General features: G+C 40.5%; 1 protein-coding gene across 9 annotated transcripts in view; it reads left to right on the forward strand.

Annotated features, from left to right (window-relative positions):
* mef2aa (myocyte enhancer factor 2aa) overlaps positions 1-23,478 on the forward strand; it is an 86,193-nt gene that overhangs the window by 34,803 nt on the left and 27,912 nt on the right. For all 9 annotated transcript variants that reach the window (XM_053235028.1, XM_034305541.2, XM_053235024.1 and 6 more), the window contains one exon: positions 7,950-8,153. In XM_053235028.1, coding sequence (XP_053091003.1) covers positions 7,950-8,153 — 204 coding nt within the window. The remainder of the gene's footprint in view (positions 1-7,949; positions 8,154-23,478) is intronic.

Below are 23,478 nucleotides of genomic sequence, written 5' to 3' on the forward strand. Positions count from 1 at the left end.
GCCTTGTTGACCCGTTAGGATTTATACGGAAGAGGCTGGCAGGGGTTGGACGGTCCGTAATTGCGAAATCAATCAAACCAAATGGCTTCTCTTCAAGAGCAAGACAGGACACAGTTTAGCAGCATATTTCATGATATTGTTGCAGCTGTGATATCGTTGCAGTTTGGAGGGTTCAGGGTGACATTTTGTGCTCTGTTCTGCTCTTAGAATGACTTTTCTTTTTTTTTTGCTGATTGAGCCATTGGGTTTGTTTTGTCTCTGAGTGGGCTGAGTATAACCCTAACAGTATTTTGGGCTGATGCCAGTTGAGTCTCTTCTTCTCTTCTTGGCTTCATGCTGTGTACTTACACCATATTAAAAATGGAAGAGGTGTATATCCTGTCACGCATGCCGCCCTATCCTTCAGGAATGTTCCCCTGGCTGCCCCTTACATGCATCCTGGAGGAGGAAGAGGAGGAAAGGAGGAAAAGAAGGGAACGAAAGAAACCGGCGAGTCTCACAGCGCCGCTTGGTCCTGACAAGCTAATTGCAAAGCTGTGCAGGGGCGGATTTCTGCCATAATAGTGCAGGAGGGCAGAATTATCCTGTAACAAGCCCTGTTTCTCCCTCCTCCGTTCTCCTCTGCCCATCCGTCTTTCTCCCCAGTTTGAGCCCTGATTTACTTCTCAAGCTCTCAAAGCCTGTAATTACTAGCCTTGACGATGACGTGCACCTGTCATGTCTGGACAGCATGAAATATTTGGGCAGAAAGGTGCTATTAAATTAGCTCCCGCAATCAAGTAGGTCTTAATTACTCTAGTGGACTCAAAAAGGTTCTAATGAGAGATGCTTGTCCTGGAATTAAAAAAAGAGCCCTCCAGTTTGCTAGATTGTGTAGTGACAGCGCATTTCCTCATGGATAGCAGAGCATAATATTGTAAGTGCTATTGTAAGTAAGGACTCCAGGGGACAGTTCTGTGAAAGCATGCAACGGAACCTGTTTAAGTAGAGAGAGAGAGAGAGAGAGCGAGAGAGAGAGAGAGAGAGAGAAAATGAGAGGTGAAAGGGATTATACCGGGTATCTTTTCAGCAGACTGTTTTTAAAAAAAAAATACAATTCTGTGTGCACATGTGTGATCCTCCTGCCTAACAACGTCCTCTGTACACCATTAAGCAGGCTCACTGGGGGTAATTGCCCAAGTCATTAAAAGTTTGATGATTTCGCTGTTGGGAGGAGCATTGCTTGCCCTTGCTCGGGCTCACTTTGACGTAGGCACGCGGCATGCTCACGACTCGCACTCTTTCTCTGTTTTTGTCTCTCTTTCTCACGTCTATCTCACATCATGTGTTTTTCAGCAGTTTAAGAGAAAAGCACATCCCCTTTCTTCTCACACAATTTGAGTCTATGAAAGCTCTTGAGCTAATACTGTTTTCTTTAATGGATTAAATCACGCTTGATGTAGAAAGGAGGGCTGAGAGAGATGGAGGAAATAGCTGAGTAAAAGGTTGAGCTTGTCTTAGCTAGTTTTGTAGATAGCTGGCTATGCAATCTCTGTCTAATTTATAGTGGATTATTTAAAGTGAAGTGAGTTTTGTTTTTAGTGTAATCACATTAGCTTGCAGTAGTAGGTTTTGAGGGGAAATAGTGTAGGTGGCTTTTGTGTGTAATTTCTGGCTGATGTCAACGTTTAGATCATCCCCCACCTCCCCTCCTAGCTCAGAGACTGTGTAGTGTCTGATGATTCATTGTAATAGCAAAAACAAAATCATCTAAGTGCATCAGATCATGATTATATCATTTAGTGAGTGGTCATGAATTTCTTGCCCCCACATGCTTGTGGCTTTTGATTTTAATTAACAAGTACAGCATGGTAGTAGCAATAATGCTATCTTATGATTCTCCTTTTGAATACATTGTGACTATTCATGTGCGAATAATTGGATATGATTGAGATAATGCCCTATTTCAATCATATCCAATTATTAGCACATGAAGATGATAAAGATGATTGTTGCTCTGGATTCTCTTATGTTAATTTAGCTACTCAAATTTAAACTGGATCCATATTGTTTAATCGAAGGTTTACTTCAAATGTATATCACATTTCAGAGAAATTAGTGAAATCAGAGAAATTGGTGACAGCCAATTAGAAGTATTTCCTGTGGCCATGGTATAAACTGTCAAATTCAACATGCAGTGTATATCACTGATCTGAACCTCAGACACTCTGCCAACATTTGTACTCTTTTCTGGCCACACTTCAGAATCTTGAAGGTGGCAGTCTGATTGGCTATCTGCACTTCTGTGCATATGCGCTTCCTTGCACCTGTTTCCAGCGGAAAAGCACTGTGACACAGTGAACTTTTTTGGTGAAAAATATAGTCACTGGACTGAAAAAAGTTGACAGAATGCCATTATTAAAGAGCTTTTGCTTGAAGCAGCTACTCTCACAAGTTTGCTGACGGCCTGTGGAACCCTGTGAGTCTGTGGATGGTCTTCTGTCGTGTCAATCAAAGTTAAGTTGCTTCTTTCTGTGAAAGTAACAGGTTCTTGTTCATTTTTACTAACATGTATATTATAGCAAAGGCTAGAAGTCTGGCCTAAGGCTAGGTAGAAAGCATTTTTTTCCCACATTACTTGGTATATTAACTAAGCATATTTAAAAAGCCAGGTTGTGTTGTTTTCAATACTAAAAGATAAAAGATAGCAAGAGATAAAGAAATAAGAAAGAAGATAAAGAAATGACACATGTACAGCATGCATTTTTAATGAAATTTAACTGCAATCCAGATCCACCTCACCTCACACCAACTAAGAGTGGTAGAGACACCAAGGTCAACCCACCATGGTCACAGCTGGCCTGCTTGGCCCTCTGGGCTTCCATAACTACAGAACTCAGCCATGAATTGTGGACCCATGGATTCATTTGAGCCTGATCTGATCAGACAGGGAGGAGGAACTCCTGTGTCTGCTTTTTAGGCCTGTGTTTGACTCCTGTGTCTGCTTTTTGGTTATCCTTCTGCCAGGAAACTTGGGCTCATACAGCAGCTGCTATCCGAAGACTGGAATTGACATGTACCACTTATGGTGCATCTACTCTCACTTCCTGCTTTTCCAACATTTTCCCCATTAGATATCAGACACAGACATCACCTTCATTGTCCCAGACTGTTATTGCCCACCATGCCTTGTTTTACATGTTGGCTATTGTCCCTAAGGACAGCTTGTGATGCAGTGCCTGACTGACAAGCCAGTCCTTGTCATTTTCAGAGGCAAAAATCATGCATACACGGACACACGGACAAGCATGTGTGCTCATACATACCCACTGATGTGGTGAGATAAACAGATAAATACACAAAGTATGAAACATATTTTGCCATCTATTCAATTTACATAAAACACATACATACATCACACCATTATCCACAGGAAGGAATCAATCACTGCATACAGGACTTGCAAAATGTATCCACTGCAAAATGTTTCCCCCATTTCCTTTTCCGTTGAACTAAGTAGAGCATATTTTTAACTCACTTTACCACTATTTCATGTCCTTCTGTTATCGCCCCTAGTTACACATCCATTTTCATTCACATTAAACCTCTTCACAAGCAAGATGAGCATCTAGCTAAACCTGCTGCTTGGCACGAGAGGGAAGAGCAGATGATAGAATGGGTGAACCAGAGACAGACCAAACAGAGGAGCTCGTAGCTGGAACTGAGTTAGCACTGGAAAGCTGCTCACTTGGGGGGGAAAAATAGTTCTGAAAAGGTCAGCTTTTTCATTCCTGGCATACAATTAGATGAGAAATGCTAATATAATTACTGTATGTCTGGCATTGCAGGTCATCAGAATGACCTTATCATAGGCTGAGCAAAGTTAGAAAAGAACAAGGGAGAAGTTTGGTGTACAGTACATGACTCATAGTTAGACTTCTTTGTTTCAAGTACTCAATATCTCTTAGATGTCAGATGAAGCTGTTCCCAAGATATCTTTTCGTATTGACCAAAACTTTTGGACCTTTGAAACATCAATACTCTAAGCCTCTTTCTTTTACAAGACACATGAAGATTTCAAACCTTCTCTCAAAACCCTTAACAGGTTATGTCTTTAATTAGTGTCAAAATATTTAAATTGGTTTATATTGATATACTTTCTATATAATTCTTTAGTTATACTGTATAGTCTCGATATTTTGAAAGCATTCATAACTTTTATCTAGTTTGCTGAACCACATCTGACCAGCATGCATGTCTGTGTGTGTGTTTCAGTGATCGCAAATGTCATCTCATGTAATCTCAAGCATCTCTGTGGTTTTCCACTGTCTTCCCAGTCACCAGTGACTATGGGGGTGTTGTCTGGGAGCTATGTCATGACCTATATATATGCTGTATCTTATGCAATTACGGTCATAAAACTGTGTCTTGGTTTAAGTTTGACAGTGTCATTTCTTCATGACATTGTAAAACAATAGTTACATAACTGCTTGAAGCACTGTTCTATTATTTGAATAAGTGATTAGGCTGAAACACGTGTCAGGACTGACGGAGCGCTGCTAGGTTTTGTTCACTGTCATGCTGATATTGATGTCATATATATATATATATATATATATATATATATATTTCCACTTTATAGTCTGGCTTGGGAGGATATGCTTCCTGTGTGTGGTCTGCCACATGAGAGTGTCGGGGTGTGTGTGTGTATGTGCGTGTGCGGGTGCACTGAAGTGACCTGCTGTGCAGGTGGAATGAAGTTCCGTCGTGGTTCAGTAGGCCCATGCATGCTGTGCAGCAGTTGGACAGAGCAATGTCCTAGCATAGTCCGTCACAGCAGGCTTTTACTGTTCTTCCAATGACATGACCAGCTTCAGCCTGCTAGACTGGCTCCCTTTAGAGGTGTAATGCAATGCCACTGTCTCTGTCTGTATCTGTATTTGGATTTGTGGCCTAAACTGGAGGGTTCTTTATATTAAATATGAATCCATGCCCCCAGAAACACTGAAAACACTGGAAAATTGAAGAGAAAACCCAGAGCTAGAAATGCCAGCACCATCAGCATGGGCACTGAGGTTTCTTAACATTAGCTACATCACTCAAATTCTTATTTGGTCCTAACTAGAGATGTGCACGTGTCTCTAAATGCATCTCATGTTATTCAACTTGGTCTTTGTTTGTCACGCGAGCTTCAGTCTGTTCTCTCGCACCCTCATGAAAGTAAAAACCTCCTGCTCGCACACCTTTTTGTTGCGTCCCACGGAATCCCGGTCCCGATGCATACCTACAGTCTCAATCAGCTGTCCTTTTTTTCAAGCTTTCTAAAAAAAAATAAAACAACAACCAAACAATGAACAGTATGGTTCTTAAAACTTAACTACATAACTGAAACCACAACTAGAACCTCAAATGAAAGTGCTAGAATCAATACCTAACCGTGAGTTTGATCACTGTTCCTCTATAGCTATCTTTTGTGACTTTTTTACACTCCACACTCACGGATCTATTCCAGGGAGATTTTGTGTTGTGTTGTGGTATGTGGAAAGATTGGCATTGCCACATTAGCACAGCTATGCGTTTTTTCTGCTGGGGGAAGAGAAAGCAAGGCTAATGACATCTGGGAACGAGCTGCTTTTACTGGGTCTTGGGATGGACTGCTCAGGTTCAAACAGACAGCCTACTCTACTGGCTCAATCAGAACCAGTGTTTCTCCACTTTCTCCTCTCCTGGGTCTTGCAGGACGGACAAATGCATCTGTAACCTTTATACCTGAATAAAACATCTCTATCTATTGAAGATTTCAGTTATGAAGATTTCTTTTATGCCGTGCAGTATATAGCTAACTAGACTAGATGCTGGCACAGTATTAGTTTAGCTCTGTTCACCATTACATTGGATTTGGAATGAGACAATGGCTATGAGGCTGAAATAGAAAATGTCAGATGTAATTAATTAAGGGTACTGATATCTGTACTGATTAAACCATATGAGTATCACAGCCATATTAATATATAATCATTCCTGTCTAAATGTGCTCTAGAACAGAGCCAATTCAGCAAAAAATGTCCAGTTGCTAACAGAGGACAACTGTAATATAAAAACTGTGTATGATTTTGATTGCCATCCTGTTGTGTTTTTGTATATGTAAGGTGAATCACTTTAAATTCCCATCACTTGAATACAGAGTAATGAGAGAGGATTGGTGTTGTTTGGAGGACATTGAGCGCAGTAATCACCTGCAATTTGCAACATGTGACATTACTCCTACTCCATTGGCACTGACCCACGTGCTGTGTGCTTTCACAGACACTCTATAGCTCATTGGATTATACTGCATTGAAAGGGTTGCCGCAAGCTGTGACCAATTAAAATTGAACAAAGCCAGCTCATCTACTTAGCTCTGCTTAGTAGGTCAAAGAAATTGGCGGAAGTAAATGCACACACATACACACTCCCTATGAGTCCTTTTTGCCTAAGGCACTGCTTTTCTAAGCCACAGCTTTGCCATCCATGGATATTTTGCCATGTGCCCTGCCAACCTGTTCAGTGTGAGAGCAGATTACCACGCTTCTGCACGCTGTCATTCTGTCACTTCAATATCGCGTATACAAATCTGCAGTTCACCTCTTTCATACACTGGATGCTAAAGTAGAACATACCACAGAACTACGCTTTTACTCATAAGCCTTTCAACTTTTTCTTTTGTGAATTGACTTCCTTTTGTGAATGATAGAGGATGTTTGAAAGGTCTCCTTGGCTTTCTGCTGTATATACAGCAGGTAAAGGTAAGCAGCATAGCACAGCTCATAGAGCCCCAAGCCTGAGAATAGGTCATCTGTGTATGGCTCGGGTTACTACAGAATTGATGCTCGAGCTGCAGTAGTGCACTCATGTTACAGTTACAGCAGTTACAGAACAGGGCTACGAGCAAGAGCATGGGAAGAGTGATGACTCTGATTGTGCAGACTTGGAGCCATGCATGCAGCTGTCTTTTTTGACCCACAGTGACATGAGCATGGTCCATTATCTGTCCGGTGGCCAAAAGAGACTGTGGCTGGACTTATTAAATGCTAAGACAGGACTTATGAATCTGGATAATCCACAGTATATGCACTCCAGTCAACAAACCATCTACAGGCAGTTAAAAACCTGGCAGGTGGATGTCATCAACCAGCCTATCAACTAATTCCAAACAATATGTTTATGCTTGTTGATATTTAGAAGATAATCTATACACTATCAGCTTGTCCATTTTACTGTATTTGTATAGTACAGTCCATAGCTCTTGACTTTCAGTAGATATTTTAAAACTTGAAATTGGTAAAAATGCCTAGAAATAGGTTTAATAATCTACAATTTTTATTTATAATAGGAACTACCAGATAAATTTGACTATATTCAAGATATTTTCACTTATTAAGATGTCATTTTTGCAGTGTAGAATATTTGCTTGTCCTTAGTCCTATCCCAGTTTCAAATCCAGTTCATGTAAACTCTGTTATAAAATTTTTATGACATATTTTAAAAAAAGACAGACATCTTTTCACGTTTCAAACCATGCAGCCTATAGGTGGCTTATAGAAGAGCTAAAGCAGATTTGGTAATTTGGTCTTTTCCACCATGCGTCCCAAAGTATTCATGTCCAGTTTCCGAAATAATAGTTTTAGTAGTTATAGTTTTGAACAGTGAAGGCTGACAAATGCTTTCTCGAGGTGAGCGAAGCCCATCAAACCATTAGCATACAATGATTGATAAGAGTGACAGAGACCAGTTGACACCATAGTCATGAAGACACCAAGATCATGAAGTCTCATTCAGAAAATGAATTTTTTGTCATTGGAGGATTGTTGGAGATCTGTCCTCTTAGAATAATCCATTAATCTAAAAATGATGTTTCAAAACTATCCTCACTTTTATAATTTCACCTTACATCTTCTTTACATATTCTTTTATTCCCTTCTGTGTCTCAGGTGACTTTCACCAAGAGGAAGTTTGGCTTGATGAAGAAGGCCTATGAGCTCAGTGTCTTGTGTGACTGCGAAATTGCCCTGATCATCTTCAACAGCTCCAACAAGCTCTTTCAGTATGCCAGCACTGACATGGATAAAGTCCTGCTCAAATATACAGAGTACAACGAGCCTCATGAGAGCAGGACAAACTCTGACATTGTGGAGGTGAGTGGGTTTTCATTAGCTGCTTTATGTCTGGCGAATAGCAAGTTCAGAAGAGTTCACATGGAAACGTGTGAGGATGTGGTTCATCTGCTATTCTCAGGCTGACTAAACATTTGTTTCCCTAATCTGATATACATGAATTACAAAACACTACCAGCTAGTGAAGTACTGCACCTCCAGTGTCTGTCAGCTTTCCACATAGAAATTAGTTTGATTTTTATGTAAAAAAAAAAAAAAATCGTATCTTTGAGTTATATTTATTGATATTTTTATAATAATTAGGGCAGATGGATTATAGGAAGTTGATTTAGTGCACATCATTATTTAATGTACTGTAATAGTTATAGTTGATGTTGGAAATTAAGTTTCCAAAAGACATGTGAAGCTGACACAGCAATGTCAGGGACACAAAGACGTCGGGCTGACGGGTAACTGTTTCCGTCTCATCCTTGTTCTGATAGGTTTTCAGGATATCTGCTAGGTCTGATAAGTTGAGCTCAGCTTCAGTCTGAGTCACCTAACAAAAAGCATGCATCATAAAACAGCTCCACTAACTCTATTACCAGATAAACTGTGTGAAGATCTTGGTTGTATAAGATTGCAGGGATAATTCGTGACTTTTTTTTTAAATTAGTATAGGCAATTCACACCACATGCGTTGTAGACTTTTTGCTCCCTTTAAAATGCCCTCCTCTGTAGCTATTGTTTGTACCTATTTTTACTAAATGAAAAGCCATCACGCTGGTGCAGTGGCAGTAATTATAAGAGAAAGGAACTCGCTTGTTTTACAAACCTATCACCTTTGAATGCGCTGGTTTTATTGAACACATTTGTCATCAGGCAAACTTTCCAGCACAGCTGTGCAGTATTTCTGATTTCAGTGGTCAACTCAAACACTACTTTGCAGCCCATGTTTGACAACAGGGATTTAATAGCTCAATATCCTAGTGCAGAATGGTCTGCAGTGTAACATATCAGAAGGTTCTGAGTTTTAATCCCGACATTGCCGGGCCCTTGAGCCCTTCACTGTTGCAGGAGCTGATGACCCTGTGTTATGACCTGGAGTCACCATGCTATCTACTAAATAAAAGTGACTTAGTAAGGGTGTCAGCGGTGTAGCATTAATTTTTTATTCATGCTAATACCACTGCAAGTGCATTACCTGCTTGGAGCTGCAAAAGAATAGCCACCCATCCACGAGGTCTTGGTTTTTTTCTATCTAGGGCCCTTATGCTTGCCCAGCCCTGCCTTTTGCAAAGTGCAAGTCCTCACGTGTGTTAAAAATAAGGCACAAGTTTCCTCTTATATAACCACTACCTCTAACAGCTTTGCCATTTCTTGTCTTCCCTTTTGAGGAAGATGCTACAGAACCATGCTCAGGTATTTCTTGAAGTAGACGAAAGAGCAATGGTGGACAGTCTGGTTACACTTCATTTGAGTGCCCCACTGCTCAGGTGTTAAGGCTGTAGGTTGATGTCTTCAGCAGCTGATGGAGTGACAATTCTCTCCTGCAAGTGGCATCTAAGACACACACATAGCAGTCAAGTGTAGAAGAGTGCAGGCTGGGTGGTGAGGTGCTGTTTTTCCCATGTCAGCGCTGAGGAAGCCTGGCTCTGCGCATGAAAATGTCCAACAAAGCAGTTCTTGTCCCTGCTCAGTGCCGAGCCACACAGATTCCCCCTCAACCCTGCCGCCTTTATAAAAAAGCCACCCAAAGCGTGGTCTCTGTTTTCTTATCAACACTGTGTGAATGCCGGCCCGAAGAACATGGTCATAAGGTAATCCAGGCCTGTTGTCAGCATGCAATTTCTGCACCACTGCTCATCATGAGCTGTGTTACAGAGCCAGATAACAGTTGCACCCTGCATTGGTTTCATCAGAGGATAGCCATGCTAATTATTACTGAATGCTAAGTGCATCCTCTCTTCTTAAACATCATATTATGTAAGGCTTTGAGACTGAGGAAGGGTTTATCCTAAATTAAATAAAAAGAGGGGAAAAAATCTCAAATGTATATAGTGTAAGTCTGACTGTCTGTGAAAATGGAAGGCTTATGTCCCACTAGAGAGTAACAGTGATGTGCAGCTATGCTATCTGCTTTGGATATGCACTCAGCTCATCCTAATGGACATAAAAGGCTCAGAACAAGTATTTAATGGATGAATTCTCCTTTCACTCTCATCCCTCGCTCTCTTCCCATCTCTTTTGGTGAAACGTGCTTTACATGATGGCACTTACACTTACCTAAATTAAAGAATTGCATTAAACTCAATCACCACAGATACTGAGACTGTTTGTGCTCACGTTTGTCATTTTTGCCTTTCCCAGCTTTTTCCATTGAGCAGGATTGGTGCTCGTTCCATGTGAGAAGCCAAATCAAAGGTCACATTCCTCCTCACCAGTACCATCTGTAGATAAAGGCTTGGCCTTGTAGCATGTTAGAACAGATGCCACACTTTCCACAGATGGATGTTTGCCTGGGGCGCAATTTGATAACCAAGTACAGGGCGACGGACTTCGTCTGTTGGGAACAGCGCCATAGACTCAGATCTTGAGGAAGGGTGGCTGAAATGGGGGGTAAAGGGGTGAAGAGTCCATGGCTATGCTTGTGTATGCATATCTGTGACTCCGTTGTGTGTGTGCGCATGGCCAGCAAGCAGCAGTTCAGCTTCAATAACACCCCAGGCGACAGGTGAAGCGTTGCGTAAAATCTCCCTTTGTGGATCCTGTCCACTTCTCTGTCTGATTAAAAGTGGCCACGATCCCATCTGTGTCTCCCTTTTCAAAGGTTCCTGGTCTGAAGCAATCCCTTTTATTTACTGAATAGGAGTGCAGGGTTGATGGAGCGTTTCCTCCGAGGTTACAGCTCTCATTCTGGGAGTGTGTGGGGTCTTTAAGGACCACAGGTGTTCTAGCGTATCAGGTCTCCACCAGCACACTCTGTCCTTGCTTTCACCTTCCTTACTGTCTATAGAGTATGGAACAATGGAGGTTCAGAGATTGTTTATAGCACACTTCTAAACCTCCAGCAAAAAAAAAAAAAAAACTCACACTCCAAAACAAATAAAGTAGTTTTATTTAAAATGGTTAAGCAATTGCATAAAGCTGAATTTAATAGGATATAGAGTTAGTCAAATACAAATTTTTGCTCACTTAGACCATCACCAGTGCATGAAAAACAATCCTACAAACCATTTTGCTTGATTGATGACAAACCCTCTGTACAGTTGTGCCCAAAGGTTTACATACACCTAAGCTAAACATAGCCAGTCTTAGTTTTTTCACAACTTCACACATTTCACGTGACCAAAATTTTTTTTTTGCAAGTCAAGTACGGCATCTACTTTGTTCACATCAGAGGTCATTTTAAAACAACTGATTAGCGACGATTTATTTCAGCTTTAATTCACTATATCAGAATTCCAGTGGGTCACATGTATACATGCACCATGTTGTCTGTCTCTTTAAATAGTCTGGAAGATTCCATAAATTGATGTAATGACTTTTAGAAGCTTCTGATTGGCCAGTTGTCATAATTAGGAGTTGTAATTTTAACAGGAGCATACCTGTGGCTGTATTTAAGGGCCTACCTTTAGAGCCAGTGGCTTTTTGCCCTTGATACAATAGAAAATTCCTATTGATAAAATGGAAGGGAAGGATGTAAAAGTGTTCTCCCTGAGAAGAACAAACTTGGGTCTGCAAGGTTCAACTGAATCCCAAGACACAATAAAGGAAGTGGTAGAGGAGTTGAAAGCATCAGGTACCGAGTGTATACATCCAGATTTAAGAGAGCCCTACGTCTTAAAGGCTGTTGTGAACGGAAGAAGCCCCGATTCCAGACTGGCATAAAAAAGCCAGACTGAAGTTTGCAGGTGATCACCAGCCTTTTGGAGGATTGTTCTCTGGTCAGAGGAAACAAAAAAATTGAACTGTGTGGCCATAATGATCATTGTTATAAATGGAGGAAATAGGGTGAGGCTTTTAATCCAAAGAGCACCATCCCAACTGTGAAGCATGGGGGTGGCAGCATCATGTTGTGTGGGTGTTTTGCTGAGAATGGGACTGATGCACTTCAGAAAATAGATGGCATCATGAGGAAGGAAGTAAAACGATCTAAAAATACTGAAGAAAAACCTCAAGTCATCAGCCAGAAAGTTATAACTTCCAGCAGGATAGTTTTTGTTCATGTGAAAGCCTAAAGTACAGGCTAAAGGACAGCCTGAAGACGTTAATACAGTGTCAGACTCCAGTCCTAGAGGGCTACAGCCTTACAGAAATGTGTATATTTCCTTCTTTAACACACCAGTTCAGCATGTGGTGGCCTTTGTAATTAACTGTTGAGTTAAATCAGGTGTGTTAAATAAGCTAGACCTTAAAATTTTAGTGTCGTAACTGTATAATTAATCATGCTCAGAAATTGTGCCCTGGCCAAAGCGATAGTGGATGGTCTAAACATTCCCACTATTGTAGGAAGATTGTGATTTTGAATTCTGATGGTGCCACAGCCATTTGTAGCCAGGGGTCCAAGAGAGAACAACTGGCCCTACTCTCTGGGTGGGAAGGATAGCTTTCCTCTTTCCCCCGCAATCAGAAAGGCAGTAATAGTTATATTATCTTACCAAGCGCATTCAGCTGCCCATTTTAAAAAGACGCGGTGTCTGTGTGGGAGCATGTATAAGTGACTGTCACTGTAGCCACCATCCTGTAAAATTACAGGTTGTGAGAAGCTATTTGGTAATATTTCAATAATATTTGTTGACTATTCCTGTGACCACCATTCAAACAAAACTAAACTACTTTTACTATTCCAAACTTAGCTGAAAGTGCAGCACCTAAACCGCACAGTGTGCCAAGGGAGGATTCTGGGCTGCAGCGTATCCTCCACAATGAACAAACTATGAGAAAAACACACACACTTATGATATACCATAACAACGCATCCCTAAACAAGGCTGAACATAAAGTAGGATGAAATACAAAGTGAAAGTGATTAACTTCGTCAATCACCAACAAGTTGAGACGAACATCCAGCGAAAGGCATTTGTCAGAATAAGGGTGGGACAGTTCTGCTGTTGTGCTATGCGTGCTGTGATGATGTAAATGATCATAGAATGTCTAGTTGACCAAGAACTGCTAGCCAGAAGAACAGCAGACAGGATCTGTGGGGAAGGTAATGATCGAATCATGTCTTGAGCATTTAGCTGATCTACTTGAACTGCTTAAAAATACAGAGATGCTAATCATTAAAAATCATCATTAGCTTTTACTCAATTGCTACTATTTCTCATCAGAAGAATTATTTCCGTGCATACTAAACGGTCCGTAGACATAGGAACTTGCATATCGTTTAGAATAATTTACGATGTTCATGATATGGGAAATGCATACATTAAAAGTAAGCAGTGCGGTACCAAATCAGTCAGTCTGCAATTTCCACACTGTAGTAAGACCCCTGGAGTTCCTGTTCTTGTTCCTGTGTGTTTCAAATTCGATTTTATTTGCACTGCAAATGAAAAAGCTGCTGCAGGTAATTAAAATAATTCAATCATCCTTACTCTTCTTGGACTATGACTTGAAGTAATGAAATCTTCCCTGAGTCGCTCTAGGGGCTTCCTCTCTCAGTCCAAACACAGACTCACAGTACATGGAAGATTCCTTGCAACTTCACGCACATATTTAGCATATGTGCATATAACTGGAATCTTTTTTTTAGCATATTGGGTGCATAACAAATCCTTGATTTAATGACAGTTGAACAAATTATTGATCTTCATTGATTGGTTGACATTTAGACTGAGTCTAGCTAGTGTTCAGTATCTCCTGTTTATTGGAATATTAAACAAATCAGAGGCAAATGTAGTGTCTGCTTTTTGAAGGCCATGTAAGGCTGACATTTTAACTTGTGGTTTTAAGAAACAAATGTTTCTTTATTTCCTGCCTGACACAAATGTTCAAAGGTGGAATTGTATTTGTTGCTAAGAGATTTTGATATATAAATAATAAATGACTGTCCTGAAGACTTTCCCATGTCAGAAAACCTAAAGGAACAGCTTTAGCTCTGACTGTTACCAAGTGCAGATACTTGAGACTCCTTCACTATATCAGCGTTCATGTGGAGCATTTGCCATACAAGTCCCTGTGTTAGTCTTTACTATAGAAATGATAGCACTGATTAATGGAAACCTGTAATTTACACTGTGGCTAGAACTACAGCCTGAGCTGCGATGTTATATAAAACTAACCAACACCTTCAAACCAATCAGAATTGAGAATTTAAGAGAGCTGTGGTATAATATAAAAAGATACAATACAGTATGAAGCAGATATACTCATTTTCTGTAGAGAACGAGAGACTATCTGGAGTGAGGGCATGTATGGTAGGCATCTGTATAATGGATTTTAATGGATTTTTGAGTCCTTGAAAAAGAACCAACTGTCTGTTCTTTAAGGGCATGCTTCTGAGGATGTTTAATGGTCAAAATAAAATTTGCATGATATGTAAATCTTGACCATTTTAAAATGCCAGCTATCCCTTTTTCTTCTTTTCTGTGAGTTTCCACTTCTGTTCCACATGAATTGCACCATTGTCTTTCCGTAAAGCATGGGACCAAAAAAAAAAATGTCAGTGTCCCTTGGTCCCTGTGCTTGAGATTGTGAAGCTGAACATTTAAACTGGCATACAAAGCTTCTAAACAACAGAATGACTGAATTTCTATAGCATACATATTCATTATACAGCGATCTGAGTCCATAAGGTCCCATTGACAATGAGCTGGCAGAGTGAGTAAAGCTGTGAATGTTGGATAAAAAAAAAAAAAAAAAAGACCGAGTGTCTGGGAGTGAGGGCGAGGAAAGGAAGGAAATGGGGCTGAGTTGAATGTCTGGGCCTGGGAGATATTTCTGATAAAGGACTTTCCTTCATCACTATAGCCTCAAGGGAAGGTGGAGGCGTGGGGCGAGGGGTGTAGTTGATGCCATGATGTCACGAGGGACTTTTTCAGTGACTTGACTACTGTGCAAAATGCCCATGCTTCGTTTTCGGTAGAAATGCCACAAGAGTTAAGTCATTGCTTCTGCTTTACTTGATCCAAAAGAGTTATGAAATGTGCTTCTGCCATCTTATAAAAGACAGCCTGATACAAGCCCCTTCATATGTCAGTGTGCATCATTACGCTGATAGCAAAGTAAGTGAAGGCACGCCATGGGCTTTATGTTTAGAGAGAAAGAAACAGAATTGTTTGTGCTGTCAATCACAGCGGGCATAGTGATTAAGACCCCCAGTCTGTCTTAATGAATGCAAATTGGCACATCTGCTTCTGTGCGCTGGCTGGCCAGACTGTTCAATTAGCGTGATTGATCAATTATCCTCCTCCTGGTGTTGGGTAGGAGAACGGAGGAGAAATAGCAGCAGCATTGTGAGGAGTAGAAGGGCAAGAAATCCCTTAAGGTCAACCATTAAAATACAGTTTAAATGTCATTTGGGTAAATTGATGATGATTAAATCACTTAAGTCATCATTTGTAAAAGATGCAGTCTTTAAATTCACTGTGATAGAATATAAAGGTAGCTTTCACATCTTGGCGGAAAATCCAAGCGAAGTCTCTTGCATTTGTCTGCAGTAGCTTGGTGGCACAGTAGATAAAGTAGAACACTCAAAGTTCTGTGTGTATTTGGATCTTTCAGAGAAATTACTCTACAGAGTACCATTTTTATGCCATCCTGTAAGAGTTTACGTGTGCTATCTGCTAGCATTCCAACTAAACAATGTCACCAAGAAAACACATATGTTCCTTAAGATTTTTATGTGCTTAAAATGATTAAACCTAGCTGAAAGAAAAACAGTGAATGGTCATAAATGTCTTTTGTATTGCCATTTGTCTCCATTTCCCTGACTGTTAAATCAAAGACTGCTCTGGGGTGCTCTGCAAGCACAACATGCACTGTTAACGCCGTGGCAATTACAAACCCATTTCTCTTTTAGCAGGCAGGGGTGGCAATCTTAATAGGGGTATTATTTATACGCCGCTGTTGATTCGGCCTTAGCGGCTAAACTCATTTTCCAAACATTAGGGGGCTGGGTGTCTCAGAGGGGCCCTGTCTGGGCTCTTTCGCTGACAGATCAGGCCTGGAGTGCTGAGGATCTGCGATCCTGACGTGCCTAGATAATGGAGCATCGCTCACAGGCTGTTGTAGCTGGCACCATCCAGGCCTGTCACTATCCTACAGGCTTCCCGTAATGGCATTAAGCTCCCAGCCTCCAACCAAATAAACTGGCATAGATTTTCCTCTTGGAGGTGTGGCCATTTTTAAAGCAATTACTGAATTAAATTGACTATTAAAGTTCTACTGAACTGTAATTCCTGGAAGTGTTGACAGCCATCTAGTAGTGTGTAGTGTTGTATTCCAGTTTTTGCTATTTATGTGTAGAGAAGCGTGGATCCCATGACAGAACTAAAAATACAGTAAGGGAATGTTGATGATGATGATAATAATAATAATAATAATAATAATAATAGTAAAGGAAAATACAGTAATAGGAGTAAGGGTACACTTCAACTAATAGTTATTTAGTTATAGTGAATTAGGTTAATACTGTGTGTGTATATTTATATGTATATATGTATATATATCTCCACTTAATGGATCACTAAAAGAGAAAATATATGTGTACATGGTATTAGAACTCAAGAGGACAGCTAGTCTGGATTTATGAAAAGCCGTTCAGGTCATGTTGCATCTTCATAAGGTGCTTTTAATTCAATCATGAAACAGTGTTGTGTAAATGAGCTCACATTCTCAGGTCATGGCTAGGACAGTTATACTGAGAACCCATCCTTCAGCGAAAACTAGGGGCTTTTGAGTCCTTAAGGATTACCTGTACACACGCGCACACACACACACACACACACACACACACACAAACCTACACCCACACACACATCTACAATGCACAGCATTGCCATTGACTCAAACAGTCATTGAGCCATTCTCTCGCATCTACAAGGATAAATATAAAAGGGGTCAGGGGCTTAATTTGTGTTTGATATGCACAGATGACAACATGAGAGACGGAAGGGGAGTAAGATTACATTTTAATTGGTAAGTGCTTAACTTAGCAGCTTGACTTTGTGCCTGGCCACAGGCCAGGCTTGCTGTGTGATCTGCTAAAGCCTTGTTTGACATTTGAGCAGGCTCACGGGTCTGCATGGTTAGTTACACTGCTTGGCTCTTGATTCTGCGAGGATCAGGTGCAGTTTCCCTTGTTCGTAATGTAAAGCTGAATAATGCTATTATGCTGCCTCTATACTTTTAAAAAATGGACATCTAAAAAAGTAAACACTGCCGTACAAACCGATGCCATTATTTGTAGTTCCTTAAGATGAGCCTCAGTATGACAAAAAGTTTTTTTGTCCTTCTGTACACTGGAAGAAAGTTTGTGACATGATAATTTGAGTCATCTTAGCAGCCCTCTTTTTAACAGCTGTCAGTTCGATTCAGATATCACTTTGGCACTATTTTTTTGATGTAACGGTTATTAAAGCTTGTCTAATTTCCCTCATGATCTGTAACATTTCGCTTCATTTCAACGATCCTCATCTCCGTCTCTGCTCAATTCCCCAGCGCTCACTCCTTAATGTCTTCTCCTTGGCAAGTCTTTAACCCCCTCCCTTCACCACACGTCTTTTCATACCCGTTTCCTTCTCACATTGAGACGTCTCCATATTAAAGAAGCGATTAAACCAAACCAAATGTCAGCTCTATTGACACAAGGCTGAGCCTCTTTTTTTTTTTTTTTTTTTTTTTTAAAGCAATTGGGTATAGCGGAGGTATTTTTAATAATGAGTTCCAGCCACAAATAATTACAGTTGTGTGCACTGAAGTCCACACACAAAATAGTATTATAATTAATCAGACTTCTTCAGCTTTTTTTAATTTTCACATTTCCATCATCGTATGAGATCATCTGAAGGTTCACTGGGAGGATATGTAAAATTTATACGTGGCAAATGTTTGTTTCTTCAATCTTCATGTTTATCTGAGGAAATTTTAGTGTCTCACAAATGTAAATGGCTTTTTATTTGCTTCAGCTGTGCATCAGGGCTGTCTGGTGTTTAATTAGCAAAGGCCAGAATAGATGTGCCAAGATACTATAACACATTACAACAGTACAGAAGTACAGTAGTCTGTCACTGTCTGGGAATGCCTTCTATGTTTGGCCGGATAAGACAACTTTTAGTCATTTGGATTGACAATGTGGTGTGCTGTTAATGTAACGTCACAGCACAACAAATCAGCTGTAGCATCCCCATTCTCTCAGTCCAAATTTGGTCTAACACCTAAAGCTTGCGTGTCCAATTAACCTTTTCTGTCAGTCTGTAAAGCTTCTAAACAACAGCATGACAAATTAAAGGAAAAACAAGGGCCACCATGAGCTGCCAGAACAACTTCAATGCACCTTGGCATGTTTCTGTAAATGTACTAGAGACATAAATCACCATTCTTTCAAAGGTTATTCCTTCAATGGTAGAGAGCACTGTCTAACACTAAAATCTCCCAAAGGTGTTCAGAAAGTTCCGGAAACTGCAAAAGCCACAGAATATTATTACTATCGTTTTCATAGTCATTGAAGCATTCAGTGAGCCCATGAGGATTAGGGGCATTTTCATCTGAAACGAGACCACTCCCATCAGGAAAGAAATGTATCATCATAGGATAAAGGTGATCCGTCAGAATAACTTTGTACTGATTTTCAGTGATACTTCGCTCTAGGGGGACAGGTGGACCCAAACCATGCCAGAAAAATGCCCCATTGTATAACAGAGCCTAATTATTGTGAGCTAAGCCAATATAAACATGAAAATTTTGGACGAAGATCCAGATTTATTTTCCTAGGATTTGAGAGAGAATGGTCATCGGGAGGTTAGTTACTGTGGCTTGTTAATTCTTAATTGAAGAGATAACAGGCCATGGTATGCCATTTCTATGGCCATATATACAGCATGTGTGGCACTTCTAATACTCGTGTCCGCTATGATGAGCTAATGTCCAATCTGGGGTGTATATCTGCCTCAGGCACAGTGTTCCCAAGATACTCCCTGGATTCATTTCATCTCTGCCCAGGATAAAGCAGTTACTGAAGACGAATGGATGAATGTACTTCTGTCTACAAAGGTTATAGGCTGTGCTTTAGATCTGGCTGAAATTTTACACTCAGAAAGGCTCAAATACAATATACAACATATCTCATGAAATTGATCATTTCCATTTTGGCAATGTAAATGAATTGGTACTATCCTTTCTCTTCTGCTAGGGTGAAGTACGTGTGTCACGTTTAAAAAGCACTGCCTTAATATACCATGCTGAGGGCCAGAACACTAATTGTGTTGTACTGAGCCTCCCACTGCTTTTCAAAGTGCCCTCTTTTATAGGACAAGGACTCCCTTTCCTTTGGGTTTTCACTAGGACAGGACCAAAGCTCTCATTCAGAACATCCCATTTCTTCCTTCTGAATCCGAACCAAAACAGTGATTTGTGTGCTTGCTGATTTAAACAAGACTTGAGGAAAGGTTTTAAGTCATGGTAATTTTTCCTCATATGTTAAGTGTGAGAAGGTTGCTGTGGAAACACTGTTGCATGTTTACTTCCTAACAGAGAACAGACAGTGAGAAACACGGCTCAGATTTTCTTCATCTGCACTATGAACATTAGAGTCCAACAACAGGGAAAAAAAATAGCGTGTAAAGAGAAAAACACAAGCAACACAGCATATCAAACTTGCACTTTTTCATTTCCAGGTGCCCTTTTTCTCATTTTCTGTTGACCATTAGTACTATGATGCATCACTTAATAGCCTGTGTCTAAAAAGCTCTTTAGCGATGATGAGATGTGTGTGTTTTCGTGTAGCTGTGTGTATGTGTGCATGTGTCATAGCCTCTCATACTCAGCTCTTACAGAGCATTTCTGCCCTCTTGAGTGCAACGCTTGTTACCTAGTTACTGCCAAGAGAGTCTTATTTTCAGCATGTCATGCCTCATTGACGTCAGTGACTCTCTTTTTTGCCTGCTTCCTCAGCCTCCTTTTCTCTCTTTCTCTCACGAGTCTGATATTTTTCACTTCAAAACCAAGTATTCTTCAAGATACCTGGACAAAAACAGCAGACAAAGTCTTGTCCTCTGTAAATATTAATCATGAATAAGACTAATGAGGCAGCCTCTAATCTTGAGTGCTTGAGTGCAGGCCCTGCTGACTCTGTGCAGATAACCCTTATGCTTTTTCACAAATTAAATGAGAGGGAAGTGCAACACGAGCAAATGACTCATTTCGCTGTATCATTTTAGCCTGTTATTTTGAGAGATACGCTGTTGTCTTGGTTCACATTTTTTATTTGATACCATGAGGCAACGAGGGCCATTTGAATGTTAATGAAGTTATTTATGTGGGGTTTTTTTGTGTAAGGTCTGAAAAACAGGCTAATTTTACTCAAAGCAAGTTGTATGCAGAGCTAAACACCAGACCTGTTCAGAACTATTGATGGCTGTGGACACAGGAATCCTACTGACCAATTTTTTGTCCCACTCCATACATGTGTATGAATGGGATGGCAATAAAAGTCCACTGGACTTAAACTAGTACTTTGTAAATGACACGTTTTAGAGACCTATTTGAGTACTCATGTTCTTTCTCGAATCAGGAATGAATTTTTCAGTAGCCCTACACCAAACCAGAAAAATATTAGCGCAACACGAACCGTGAAAGCTCATGCAGAGACAGCAAAATATCACTATCAGTTTTCCTTGTAATGTGAGCTGACTGAGCTATAATATATTACCAGGAAATGTAACTTATAGCTGTGTAATTTGCACTCACACAAGTCCGAATAAGCAAAAGAGTCACAAGGCTGGAAATGCTGGTTGTAATAGTAACAAGCAGCAATTTGCAGTTAGAAATCAAGTATAATTGGAAATGAGATTTGCTTTGCATCACTATTAAATTTTCTGGCTCTTTTAAGTACAGGCCTCCTGCTATTCTTTCTACTTTAATGCTGGCTGTGGTGGCGTAATAGAAACAAAATGGGTAACAATGAAGTACGATGCTTTGTTCACCATGATACTTAACCAACCTCCCCTTTGTTTTTTCTGCCTCCCTCCCTTCTCAGAATCAGTCCCCAGATAGCAAGAGCAAGGGCTAATGGAGGCCTGCTCTTGAGCTATTGATTACTCTCCAGTGAGGGGGGGAAAGCATCACCAACACAGACAAACATGATTGACTGTAATTCAATAAAAGCGAGAATAAATCTCTATCTATCCCTTTCTGATACATTTATTCTTTTTGCTCTATCTATCTCTATATCTCATGTTCCCTGGTACACACACACACGTTCCCTGTCCGCTCCACTTCTACTCCAGTCGTCCTGGCGTGTTCTCTCTGTACCAGTTTCACTTGAGTTTCCCTCAAGTGTCCTCTGTAGTGCTGAAGTGAAAGATTATTTCTGTTGGCTCAGGTTTAGATTAGGTATTAACTATTCAGAAAGGGCACACAAACTCTGACATGGTGACACACTTATGCTTTTGATTAAAAGTTCTTTGACTTTACCACTGGATTATTACTTGCTCTTCACTGATTCCAGCACTTTATGGACCACTCAAGGAAGGTTTTCATTATGTTTACACTGCTTATGATTTGGTTCGGTATTTACTCTGATTTAGCTTAAGAAGTCGAGGACTAGGATTATTGGCAGCCTTTAAAGAGCTTTTATTGGTAACAGATCCACCAGTGTCAGATTGCAAGGTGTAAGGAACTAATGAAAAATACAGAATTTTTTTTTTTTGTAGGCATACACAATTATGCCATTGGATACCCGTACATGCCTGCTCCCTCACTTCATCTATCTTCCGTTATCAACCTGTCTTCAGCTCCATTGTGCACTTCCTCACAGACTGTGCACATACACACAGACACACACATATGCAGAGACAAAATCATTCCATCATGTCCTTTTTCCCTGTTCCGCAGGTGTTTACAAGAGCATACATGGTAACAGTTGCCAAGAAAAGGTTAACTCGCGTTTGGTAGTGAGAGAGTGAGAGAGAGTGAGTGAGAAAGAGAGCGAAAGAAAGGGAAAGACAGAGGCATAAAAGCTTGACTTTTCTTTACCAAATGAACATTTTAAGTTTTATATTATCACATCAAGATAGTAAGGATCAGTCTTGTTGAGCTAATTATTATTTTTTTTGTACATTCCTGTATGCTATGCTACCCCACATTTCAGAGCAAGGTTACTTTGGCAGTTTAGTGTAGCAGAACTTGAAGTATGTCATCAGCTGACCTAATTTGGTTGGAATTGCTAATGACAGCAAGGCAGCCTCTTTCACATGAGGATATGAATGAGGGTTACCAAAGTGGTGCCCGGTGGTTTATTGAGCCCTACAGCTTGTGACCTGAATTTACATTGTGGGCTCGAGGTAGGTCTAACCACCAAGCCACGCGTGACCCTCGCAAATGGTCGCTCTCCTAGATCTTACAGAGCTTTGTTTACTGGGTGTGATAGTGCAAATGTTAATGGTAGTGGAAATAATGTGCAAATGTCTTTCATTCTTACACCTAAACATGCTGATACATAACACTGATTCATGTACCTGCTTGTACATGTAAGTTGTATAAAAGCGGTAGGTCATTTTTAAGGTTGAGTGGCATGGATAGTGCCAGAAGGCTGTGTGTTGCAGAGATCTGGCTGGCCACAGATTGATGGGGCCTAGTCTGTGGCAGAGACGGTATAAAGTGTTGCAGTAGTGCTGGCATGTCCTGCCTGCTCTCCTCTCATCCCTCTCTCTTGCCTTATCGGAACTCCTAATTGTCTTTATGAATATTTTATTGGCCAGCAGGAATTGGGGGGGGGGTTGGTGAATGCTGTGGTTTCAAGGTTCTAACAGCTAATGATCCAATCTAAGGGAGGGAAAGGAATCAGAGAGCAATGAAGTGAGGGAACAGGAGAAAGAGAGGTAGGAAAAAATGAGAAACACAAGAGAGAGGGGTTACAGTTTCTCTGGCCTGAAGTCTTCTTCCAGGATAGCTTAAAAGCAAGCTTTAAGAAATGTTGTTATTTTAGAAGTTCTGCTCTTCACTTATTATACAGTACAGTAGAACAAGTCAAGTTTTACAGTTGGGAATGAGATATTGAGGTCAGTGGGGATGGGAGGCGTACTTTAATGCCATGTCGTTTGCACCATTTCATTTTCCTGCAAAGCCCATGCAATGACTTTGAGATGCCTTCATCCTCAATTCTGAGTTGAATTCCCAGTCTGCTCTGGTGTCTCAAAATACCCCC

This window comes from Pangasianodon hypophthalmus, chromosome 6, assembly GCF_027358585.1.
Source record: "Pangasianodon hypophthalmus isolate fPanHyp1 chromosome 6, fPanHyp1.pri, whole genome shotgun sequence".
NCBI lineage: Eukaryota > Metazoa > Chordata > Actinopteri > Siluriformes > Pangasiidae > Pangasianodon > Pangasianodon hypophthalmus.